Here is a 12,339-nt window from a genome sequence, read left to right as displayed (position 1 = left end):
GATTATTGGGAGGGTGCTGTTGAATTATTGGAGGTATTTATGTATTTTGAAATTTATTACTGTACATGGTACTGCATGGTTGTAATCCAAGATCTTGTGAGTTGGAAGCAGGAGGATTAGAAGTTCAAGGCCAGCCTTAGCTACATAGTGACTTCCAAGTTCTGTCTCAGAAACGGAGGGAAGGAGAGAGGAAGGGAGGGAGGGAGAGAGGGAAGGAAAAAAGGAAAATATTCTCCTGTCGGAAAAAGGGGAACCACTAGATTGACTTATGTGATGGGGGCTAGGTAGCCCAACAATGGCTCTCTGCACACACAAGAAGCTGAGAACCTAGTAGCTGACGGGCTTACAAAGCTGGATCTCTCTCCAGTTCTAATCTGGTGATGAGAATCTTCAGGAGTCCTTAAGAGTTGTTTGGAAGTCTGATGCCAGCTGAGGACAGCAATGGCAGTGACAGCAACAGATGACAGAGCAGAAACACTCACCCCCGAGAAGTGAAGATGGCCCGGCAAGCAGCAAGGCTTTCGTCCCTGCATCTGGGTGCCACCAGAAGACACTGACCACTCTGAGTGATAGTTTCCTCAGCTCAGATCCCTGAAAATGCCCGCAGGGATCTGCCCACAGGTGTGTCTCTTAGTTGATTCCAGATGGCATCATGTTGATCAATATCAACCGTCACAGATGGAGAGTGTCCCGATGGTGTGTGGGTTGCTTTCTTCACTCCGTTGATTGCTTCCTTGGCTGTTCTGAAACTTCTTCGTTTCATATGATCTCATTTACTGTTATTGCTCTGATTTCCAACATGTCTGAATCACCTGGAAACCATCTCTCATGCTGATACCTGGAGGTACCCCTGTGTTTTCTACTAGTCAAACAATTTCTTCTAGACTTAGAGTTTCAGATCCTACATTTGGGTCTTTGATTCATTGTGAGTTTATTTTGTACAGGATGAAAGACAGGGGTCTAGCTAGCTTCATTCTTCTGCAAGGGACTATGTAGTTCCCCAGGTACCACTCTGTCTTTTCTCTGGTATCTGTTATTGGCACCTGTATCAATAATTTGCACCAGTCTGCATTTCCCGTTTTTCTAGTCTGTCCTGTTGATTTATGAATCTGTTTTTATGAGTTTACCACCATGCTGTTTTGATCACTGTAGTTCCGTAGTATAGATCCTATTTCTAACATTGCTCATTCTCACAGTGACTGCCTTTACTATCCAGGTGAAGCCGCAAAACAATCCCACACCAGTTAAGAATGATGAATAATAAAAAGGGTTATTTATTTGAGGGGAAAAACTAACAGATCACCGTCCCAAACAACAGTCCTCTCCTCACAAACAGGAAACAGAGTCTAGTTACCGGAAAGGGAGCCAGAAGCGAGAGAGAGAGAGAGAGAGAGAGAGAGAGAGAGAGAGAGAGAGAGAGAGAGAGCGCTAGTCGGTTCCTGCTGCTTTTTAAAAGTATAAGAGACCACGCCCCAGTGGGCTGGTATCTTAAAGGCTGTTGACTGAAGGAGTGGAAGGAGCTCCCGCAGCATCCAGGAACTTTTGTAATTTAGAATTTTTTCTATTTTACTTTTTGGTTGTGAGCCTAGTCTTTAACAGCTCAGTCATCCCTTCAGCCCTCTATTTTAATGAATACTACATGGATATTCTGTGGATGATTACATTAAATACATTAATTGTTTTGGATTGTGTTTTGAGGGTCATATATATGTTTTAATAATATGAATTGTTGTAATCCATTAACACGGAGGTCATTCCATTTGTGCATATGTCTATACCTGTGCATTGGTGGGGAGAGAGGGAGAGAGGGATCTTCAAATTCCTTCACTAGCCTTTTACACTTTTCATTCTAGAAGACACTCATTTCCTTCATCAAATTTTATTCCTAGATGTTTTATTTTCTTGTAGATGCCATGAATAAGATCACTCTCATGGCTTAATTATTAGCAAGTTCATATTGATTTGTAGCCATGTTACTGAGTTTTGCATGCTGGCTTTGTGTTCTGCAGTTTACTGAGTTTATTCATCAGTTCTTACAGGACTTGGGTGGAGTCTTGAACTTTTTCTGCATGGAAAAGGAGGGGTCATTTAATTTTCCTGGTTCCTTTCACGCTTTTCATTTACTTCCCTGATGTAACTGTTCTGAGACCTCCCAGACTGTATACCACCAAATAAGAACAGTCACAGTATATAACCTTCTTGTATTGGAGACCATAAAGAGACATTTTCAACACCTCCCCTACCTGACCCCATGTGATGCTGGCTATGGCTTTGTTGTATATAGTCTTCACTATGTTTAGGCATATTCCTTCTGTGCTTAACTACTTGGGGGTTTATCGTGAGAAGACCTAAAAGTTGTGTTTGTTGGGATAGTCAGTCACATGGTTTTCTTCTTGCCTTCTGTTGATGAAGTGGATTATTGACTTGCATGTGTTAAACCATCCTTGCCTTCTTGAGATGAATGTCTCCTGGCCGTGCTGCATGAGCTTCAGAGGTCCATTGGGATTTGGTTTGCTGTGATGTTGAGAATGTTTCTCTGGGTATCCATCGGGGATGTTGACCTTGGTTGTTTGTTTGTGTTCTGTTTGGTTTGGCTTCACAAAATGAGTGAAGTCCCCTCTCTTTCCATTTTGGGATTACTTGGAGAGAAATTCATGTTGGTTTTTTACAAGTTTAGTAAAATGCAGCACTGAATCCATCTGGTCCTGGATTGAGTTTTTTTCCTTATTGTTTGTTTGTTTGGTTTTATTTTTCTTTGTTTAGGGATGTTTTACTGCTGGTTTGGTCTTTTTTCTTGTTTTTGGTTATGAAGTTTCCTACGTCCTTGTGGTTCAGTGCTGATAGATCATACATGTTAAGAAATTCATCCACGTCCCATAAGCTTCTCAAATCTGTCAGCAACACCATTTGTCAGTTTTTTATGGTGTGCCTTGGTGTTTCTGGTTACCAGTTGTAATGTATTCTTTTTCATCTTTGATTTTGTTTTCATCTTCTCTCTTTATTCTTAAAAAATAAAAACTTAACCAAAAATAGCGTTAAGCCATAAGGATGGCTTATTCATCATGGACGCCAGGAGAAGTGGATTGGTCACCACAGAGGTCACGCAGGTACCGCCAGGGCAGTCAGGGGACGTGTGAGTGCCCACACAAACCTTGTGATCTCCATGGGAATGCATGACAAAGCAAGGTCAAGTGAGGACAGGGTGGCTCCGTGTGGACGCTAAGTTCTGTTCCCGAGTGTCTGCGGCAAAGGGGCAGTGACCTCAGTGTGGGGCCCATAGGAGAGAGTGGGGTGAACTCTCTGGTTTTATGAAGTTGCTGTGAAAGATGAGCTCCAAGGTTACTTACTGTCCCTCGGACCTGACACCCTTAATAAGGCTGTGTTGCCATAACTATCGAGACCACGAAAGTCAAAGCATCAAAAACACTGAAAGCCAACAGGTCTCACACACAGGGGCATAGAGGCATCCCTAGGGAAGAAGTCAGGGGACGTGCAAAGGAAACGGTGAAGCCCCAAAGCAATGGGTTACCTTAAGCAAAGTGTCTCCCACATGGTCTTATAAGAAAAAGCCGTCATTTTAACCCTGACGCAGAGATATGGGGCTCACATCAAAGGTTCTTCCTGAGCACCCTCCACGGAGTACCAGGAAACATGTCCCCTCCATAGCTGAATAAGTAAAAGGGATATGAACCATGCCCCTCCCCCAACTTAGCCTTGACTCAGAGCTGTGGAGCCTCTGACAATAGTGTCCCTGCCTGTTCTCCATAGAGCCACCTGGGTACCTGGGCCAGGCCACCTAAGGCCCAGCTTTCTCTTAAAGGACAGATGTGAGACTCAGCTTGGGTCTCCTGCCATCCCTGACTCTTGTCACAAGAGAGTGTTTACCTACAATGTTCCCACAAGCTCTCGTCCTTTGTCGCTTGACCCTGGGTACCACAGTAGCCGCTTGGAGTCCTCCAGCACTAAGCAAGAGTTGATTGAAGCTGAGCACTCAGACCCTCTCAGTGCTGGCCTGCTGCGGAGCTGCATTTACGGCCTCAAGAATGCTTTCAACCCACACAGCCTCCAGTGGGCCTCACTGCGTGTGTAATGATGCCCAAAGAACGACTCTCCAAAAAAGCACTGGAAGAGAGACAGATGCAAACAGAGGGGAAAAGAAACAGACAGAGAGACAGACAGACAGACAGACAGACAGACAGACAGACAGAGACAGAGAGCTCCAGGGGAAAGGAAGGACCATTTAGCCAAGAGCTAATGAGTGGAAATGACTTTTGTGCAGGAAGCTGATGCCCAGATCCTGGAGGAATGGATTATGCACATACTTAAGCTCTGGCGTACCTATGGAGATGAGAGTTGTTGGTTCACACCGTGGTGTAGAAAGAAACACAGGCATGGGTCTGAGACTGGCCTTCACATCTAATTCTTCTCTGCATGGTTCCTTAGTGTCTGTGGGTTCTCCTTCCCAGTCCTGGATGCCCTACATTCTGCCGTTTATATCCGAAAACCTCTTATTGCTCCCTCCGCTCATCTGCTAAGCTCTCGGCGTCCGTCAAAACTCGCCAGCACAAACCAGATCTCCACTTCTCAGCTTGGCTAGGAAGCCTAGGCCTTGGAAGTCTTCTCACAACCGGGAGCTCCGCACAAAGCTCTTGCCGTGTGCTTCCCAGATTTCCTGCCCTTGTGATACGTGCATGCATCCTCTTCTGGCTTCCTTTGTGTGGCTATAGAACACTGGTAAACAGTGGTGTTGGAGAGGAAAGGGTTTATTTCCCATTACCCTTCCCGGGTCATAGTCTATCATTGAGGGAAGTCAGAGCAAGAGGGATCTGAAGGCAGGGCTGCTCACTATTCCATGCAACCTTATCTCCAACCAAGGAACTCACTTACAGCCAAGAAAGTGCAGAAGAAACCATGGAGGAAAGTTGCCTGCCTGCCTGCCTGCCTGCCTGCCTGCCTGCCTGCCTGCTTACTTGTTCCCTAGTTCATGCTTAACTAGCCTCCTTATACAGCCTAGAACTACCTGCCCAAGGAATGGTGCTACCCACAGTGGGCTAGATCTTGCTCTGTTAATTAGCAATCCTTCATAGGCATGCCCACCAAACGGCCTGATGAAAATCATTACTCAGTTGAGACTGCCCTTTCGGGTGCTGCTAGGCTGTGTCAAGTTGACAGTTAATGTCATCTACACATTTCACTCTCTTTCATTGCCCATGTAATTCTTACCTAGCAGACATTCAACATCTCTCGGAGTATTCTAAAACAAAGCTCAGGTAACCTATCTAGATACACATTACTGACAGGGGAAGCAGACAGGGCGGGGGGGGGGGGGGAGATAAATATGTGCGCGTGGCCTGATCGCTAAGATAAACGAAATAAAAGTGAAGTAACTTTTAAGTGGAAGTATTTCAACCTAAGAATGTTGGGGCCCAGCAACTCTGTGCGGAATGAAGTGTTCTCGTGTTTGTTGCTGAGCGAAGGGTCGCCGTAATTGGAGTTACAAATTAGACCAACAAAGGAGTGTTGTAATGAGGACTCAGGCTCCAGTGAGGCTCTGTTAGCCCCGGGGGATTTGGAAATGGTAAACAGTTCCTGGTAAATTGCCAACTGAGCCACGTTTCCCTCGGTTTACACGGTGGCTATATCCTAGAAAAATAAAAACCATCGCTCGTTAAAATTGCCAGCGAGAACAAAAAACCCCGACTTTTCACACAGAGCCCAACAAGGCCCAAGGCAAGCTGACTCAGGTTTGTGCAGAATTCAGGCAGTCATTCCTTGGGTGGAGTTGCCCGCGACCCTCTTCTAACAAGCATCTTCGGACCCCTGGGCAATTGAAAAGAACTCCCTGCGTGGATTGGGTTTCCCCAGATGGGTCTCCAGAACGTCTGGTGACTCCTCCCTGGGAGGCTCTGCTTAGGCCCCTGTCATTCATCTGTCCTCTGTGCACAGTATGCAAGGCCCAGCTGTCTTCCTCTGCCGCTCTCCCCTGTGGCTCGTGTACTTGATACTTGTTTAAACCACACGCACACATGTTACTGACGGAATGAGGGAAATGTTTCCTGAGGGAGAACACAGCTTTGGATGGTATTTCTCTTTAGTTCACCTGAAAAGAACCTTATTATAAAATTCTTTGCCTTGCCAGTTGAAAAGAAAGAAAGGATGTGTGCGTGTTTGGTGTTTAAGATGTGCTTCAAGTACGGCATCACAACGCACACAGATGTCAATCTCAGGAGAAGGCTCCTTTTATAGAAGTGATCAGCGCCGCTCAGCATGGCGTGCTGGTGACGATTCGGGTAGCTGATCGCCTTGGCACAGCGAAGGCTGGGGTTGGCTCTGCAGGGGCTGGATGCCTCAAGCTTGTTTCCCGGAGGCTGGGAAGCTGCCACTTGCGCGTGCCAGGTGCACACTTGGCCACTCCTCTGCGTTCTGCTGCGGGTTTTAGCGTTTCCACCATAAGGGGAAGGTTTATTTACTGAGACTTGGTGGCTTTTCATAGCCCAGACATATGCTCTGGAAATCGACTGCTCTACGCTCCTTCTGTATTGAATTTTTTTTCTGTCAAAGGCTGTGAAATTGGCTTCTTAAATCAGAAACAGAAACATACAAGCTGGTCTCATTTGTTAGTTAATTTGTAGGCTGCTGTGGGGGGGAACAATCTTTACCTTGCTCCTCTTTATGGAAACATGTTTTTGGTTAAAAAAAAAAAAAAAAAAAACCTCTCCATAAACCTGACAGTGTGAGCCTCTCCTTTGGTGGCAGCTGGCCTCTCTCCCCATCTGTCCTTTTCCCTGTAACCACCACCTGAATGCACACTGAGAGATAAAGGATGCAAGCTTTCCTGGTCCAGCCAGGAGCTGGCCACCAATCCCTTTCCATGCTGTTTCTTCTGCTTGCACCGTTCCTCTGGCCAAATTCAGACGAGGTGACCCCGACACCTTCCATTCAGGAGGCTTTGCTGGCCACAGGTCACCAGCTCTCCCTGGAATTGCCACTCGCCCGAACCCTCTTTTAGGCTCATCACACTCTAATTTGTCAGCCTCCAAGTACGTCACCTCCTCTGAAATGTTTTGACACCGAGGGCTCGGACGAAACTAATACACAACTTAGAAATACTTGGAACGCTTCGAAAATGTAAATAGATGTGGGAAGCCTTGAAAAATCCTTATCCCCCTGTCCCATTGTGGACACCTGCCACACACCACTGTGTTCCTACGCTAAGGCAAGTCTGCCAGCTTTCTATGTCTTTCCCACTGACGCGGTTTGAATATATCCCTGAGTTCATGAGTTGGAAAGTGAATCCTCAGATTCACCTCTGATGGTATTCAGAGGTATCCCTTTGGGGTGATATGTCCTGGGTGTGGCCATGCTGATAGGGCATGCATGATGTAATTAGTGGGCTAGAAGGGGCAAAAGAGAGGCTTGTGTGTCCTGTCTCACAAAAGGCCCTCGCCAGTCACGGAACAGATGCCAGCATCATGCTTTTGGACTTCTAAGCCTCCAGAACTGCAGATTAAATCAACTGGTTTATAATTTACTGCATCTGTGCTACTCAGGGATAGGGATGCCTTCATAACCATCTTTTCATAGCTCAGGACAGATTCTTCTGAAATTCAAACAGAGTTCATGGGCAGCCATTCCTGAGGACACACTGCCATCCTGGCTCCTTCCTTTGTCCTGCTGACTGACTCACAAGGTTTACACAGAGCCTCAGTGGGCTGGCACACCCTGGCGGAGAAACAGGGAAACTGGTCCTGGTGTGAACATCCTAGGACACTGGTCCTGGGGTGAACATCTGGTCCTGGTGTGAACATCGTGGGACACCGGTCCTGGTGTGAACATCCTGGGACACTGGTCCTGGGGTGAACATCTGGTCATGGTGTGAACACCCTGGGATAATGGTCCTGGCATGAACATCCTGGGACACTGGTCATGGTGTGAACATTGTGGGACACTGGTCTTGATGTGAACATCCTGGGACACTGGTCCTGGGGTGAACATACTAGGACACTGGTCCTGGGGTGAACATCTGGTCGTGGTGTGAACATCCTGGGACACTGGTCATGGTGGGAACTTCCTGGGACACTGGTCATGGTCTGAACACCCAGGGATACTGGTCATGGTATGAATATCCTGGAACATTGGTCCTGGGGTGAACATCCTGGTCTTCTGGTTAGTGCAGAGAAGGCACTCCTCTACCTGGATTTCTAGTGTGATGTTACTGAAGAGATGATATTGAAGCACCATATGAGAGCTGTTGGGTACCCCAAGAGTGAGTTCTTCACATACCCTGTGTCATTTCCCCAGTGTTCAAGCATAGCTACTATCAAGACGTGGTATCTCCCTGTAAACCAAGATTCTCTATCAGTGGGTCAATACCTATTACATGCTGAACAAAAATCCTCCGTGTCAGTCTGCCTAAATCTCCAGTTGCTACAATGTGTGATCAGTGTGGCTTGCGCTTTGACACGGTCATAAAAATTTTACCAAGCCCTCTTGGGGTGATCTGCATTTTTTCTTGGACCCATGCTAGTGTGGCATAGAGCCAAGCCATTAAAATGTTAAAGCACTCAATGTATTGGCGTCAGCACCTGCCCCAACTCATGCGTAGGGGAAGCTCCTAGCATTCTGTCGGTTAAGCACCATCCTTAATCCAAGATCTGCATCTAACAGTGTCAAACCTGGCCACAAAGTTGGTGGGCTTCATTGTGCCTATGTCTAATTAGATAGAGCCAGCTGAATCATACCTCTTTAGATCTTGTGAGTATTATGTTGCACCATGCCACACAAGATGAGTGGTAAATACGAGATCCACCTGACCAGCCTGAGGTCCAGAGGGGCTCCTGACTCCAGCATGGAAGATATGGTAGCCCCACTGAGGTCTGTAGACCACCGTCAGCACTCAGAGAGACACAGAGCCTGGGGACTGGCGCCTGTGCCTCTGCTTCCTTTCTTCCTGACTCCGAGTGTGGAGACTAGTCAGACTAGTCAGCTGTAGGAACAGTCTGCAGTGTAATGGGATCTCCAGGCACAGCACACCATGCAATTCGGGGAGGAGCGCTGGTGCCTTCTACTCAAGAGTCTGTCATCCCATCAGCCATCTGGGTCTCTGTGAGAAGGGCCAGAGTGCTTGGCTTCACACAGTGCTGGGCTGGAAGGAAAGCAGGATCCTTCTCCGGCCAATTTCAGAACATTACTGAAAAGCTCAACCTTTTTTCAGTGAAAACATCACTCTGAGGACTTTTTAAGTGTGGGGTTTTGGCATCCTCCTCCATCACTAACATCTAAGACTCTCTCCCATAGACAGGGTTGCCCTTGACTAGTCTTTGGAGCTCCCAGCAGAATTGCCCAGACTGGGCCACGTGTCTTGTTGGGGATCTGCACTGAGTTGAGGGGCACAGTTCTGAGGAACATCATGCTCACTCCTGTGAGATTTAGCTCATTGGCCACAGGTAGCTCTTGAGTTACAGATGTGGAGCCAGAGTGCTGACCAGCTTCGTTATCTAGTGACCACATCGGCCTTCGGGTCAGACACAGTAGAAAAGTTGAAAGTTGGCATTCTTTGAATTTCCTTTGGCATTCACAGTGTGCAGGGTATGAAGCTCTGTGTACATGAGATTGATGGATGTCTTTCATCTCCAGGTGCATGTGTTCTGTGTATGTGATATGATTCTGCTTTGGGGACTAATCCTCTTCCTTATTAACATTTAGCACTAAAAGATATTTAGCAATAATGTAGATATCACAATCATTTTCTCTTCCATTTCTCTTTTCCTTTTTCCTACGTTCCTAGTACCTTCTCACTTTTCCCATAAAGTTTGTCTTTTACTTTTACAATGGAAAAAGTCAACAATTTCATACTAAGACCCTTTCAGGACGTCAACGATTTCCTACTAAGACCCTTTCAGGATTTGGAAGACAGTGAAAACACACGCCTTTCTGTGTGCATGACTTAAAATGATAAATAGCCTAAAGGAGCTATATCTTTAAGAAATTGTAGGACATGCTGCTCGAGGGCACAGTTGACATGCGCTGTCTCTGCTCTCTCGCAGGTGCCTCAGGATGACTGGGGTGCGTACCCCACCGGTGGCAAAGAGGAAGAGATCCCCTGCCGTCGGATGAGAAGTGGCAGCTACATCAAAGCCATGGGTGATGAGGAGAGTGGAGAGTCAGACTCCAGCCCCAAAACATCTCCCAAGGTGACCCTCCGGCCAGAGCCCCTGCTGAAGTCCATTGTACAAAGGCCACTTGGAGACCACCAAACGTAAGGCGTCTTCTCTCTCCTGACTTCTTCTCTCCCTCCCCAAGCTAGTTAGCCGTGGGTGAGCTACCTCACTTTGAATTTAAGTTGACAGTGTTAGAGCCTTTGCCATCATTTGTCTCATTCGTGTTGTCGCACAATATCTTAGGATATTTTTATTACAATATTTTTAAGGATTATTTCCTTTACGTCGCAGGATTATCATGTAATTATATCACGTTCTCCTTCCCTTTCCTCTCTCCAAACCATCCCATATACTCCTCCTTGCTCTCTTTCGAGTTTGTGCTCTCTCTTTTCATTAACTGTTCCCTAAGTACAGCCTGCTCAGTCTATATAATGTTATTTGTATGTGTATCTTAAGAGCTGATCATTTGGTATCAGATAACCAGTTGGATGACCAATCAGACTTCGGCTGTTTATTTCGTAATTGTGGAAATAGGCTTGGGCAAGTTCTGTGTCTGGTTAGGTTTTGGTTTTGGTTTTAGTTTTAGTTTTGGAGGGGTTGAGGTAAGATCCCATGTAGCCCAGCTTGTCCTGAAACGCACTATGTTCCACTGATGACCCAGAACTTTTGATCTTTCTGCCTCCACCTGTATCTGACTTGAAGCCTCTGTTGTACATCAGGACCTGGCGCATCACCCCAACGTTTGCATTAAGAGGGACATGTTTCTATTCAAACGACAGCGTGGGTGTGTGACTGTCAGTGAGGACGTATCTGAGCAGGGGCTTTTCTGTGGACTCTCACTTCACAAGTGAATAGTGAGATAACAGGTTTTGGTAAAGGTGGAGGAAATGGCTTGTTTTCACAGACATAAGATCAATAGACTTTGTATATTTGTTCAAAGGCACATCATTGATAAGCTTAGCTTCTGAACTAGAAACAACTAAAACCCACTGGGGAAATTAGCTATTGAACTATGCACAATAGAGTTGCTCTCGGCAGTTTCCCTGATGGTGTGCCCAGTGTGTCAGGGAGTCTGGTTATAAAAGCTAAGAGCCACCTGGTGTCTCCTCGCTTTCCCGTCTTGAGAAGCCTGTCCTGTCTAAGTGGGCAGCAGCAGGTGGCAGGCTGCTCAGTGTTCTCAGTGTTCTTAGAGCTGCTCCCTGTGATGCATAGTGAAACTTCAAAGCTCTGATCACAGGGGTCAGCTTTTGTATTCTCCACCTAGCCTGGTACTCGGTGTAGCAAGGCAGCAACACTACCATAAATTTGCCCATTAAACCCAATAACTCATGAACGCTAGTTTACAGAATGGCAATTTAAAAATTGAATTGTTGCAGAATCTTACTGGGGGAGTCACTCAGCCTGGGGAGGCCCATGTGAACAACCGCCTTTCTTGGAGAGCAGAGAGGGGCTTCATGTAAATTGAACTAACCTTGTTCCTCAGCTTCTCTATCCAGGTCCGCTGGGTTGGGGGCAGAGCCATTGCTATGGAGGAGGACACTCTGGACTGCAATAAGACCAGACATAGAAACCACTTACGTTAGCCAGAGCTTTTATTTTCTAATAAGCTACATAAAAATAGACCATTTTTATTCTGGAGTTTATTTATATTCAGAGACTGTTTCAAATGAAATTGATTATTCTAAAATTGCATTCAAAATATAATTGTAAATAACTGGGTCTGACAGGCCTCTCATTATTGTTTCCTTTTCACACCATAGAATTTCCCAGCAGGAGTGACTGACAAACACTTCCTAGCTGCAGAGTGAATCAGATGCTGAAAACAGACACGGGTTTGCTCATCTCTGTGAGAGTCTGTCCTCGCCTGTGCACTGGCGGTTTGGGTACCTTTGGCAGTGTTCGGGAAAGCAAATGTGAGGGGAGGTGAGCTGGGCAGTTTGCTGGGGAAGGGTCTCAAGGCTGACCGTCATCTCCTCCTCCTGCACTCTTGGGACCCTTCAGTGTTTAAGCACTTCCTGTATCGCTGTGTTGTCCCATAAACTAGAAGGTGTCAGCAGGCTATTAAATCTGCCTAGCCTGGGGATGGGAGCTGGAGGGGGGGGCTGGAGGGGACTGGGTCTCTCGCTGTCAGTTATCAGTTTTTCTACTGAGCTATGTAATAGAAAATCCCCTCCGTGAA

General features: G+C 46.5%; 1 protein-coding gene across 1 annotated transcript in view; it reads left to right on the top strand.

The window, feature by feature from the left end:
- The window catches only part of Dlgap2 (DLG associated protein 2), a 733,863-nt gene that overhangs the window by 627,535 nt on the left and 93,989 nt on the right, over nt 1-12,339 (top strand). The window contains exon 7 of the mRNA XM_048456266.3: nt 10,047-10,258. Coding sequence (XP_048312223.3) covers nt 10,047-10,258 — 212 coding nt within the window. The remainder of the gene's footprint in view (nt 1-10,046; nt 10,259-12,339) is intronic.

The sequence above is a fragment of the Myodes glareolus genome, chromosome 23 (assembly GCF_982192425.1).
Source record: "Myodes glareolus chromosome 23, mMyoGla1.1, whole genome shotgun sequence".
Classification (NCBI taxonomy): domain Eukaryota; kingdom Metazoa; phylum Chordata; class Mammalia; order Rodentia; family Cricetidae; genus Myodes; species Myodes glareolus.
This window is presented reverse-complemented; position numbering and strand designations above follow the sequence as displayed.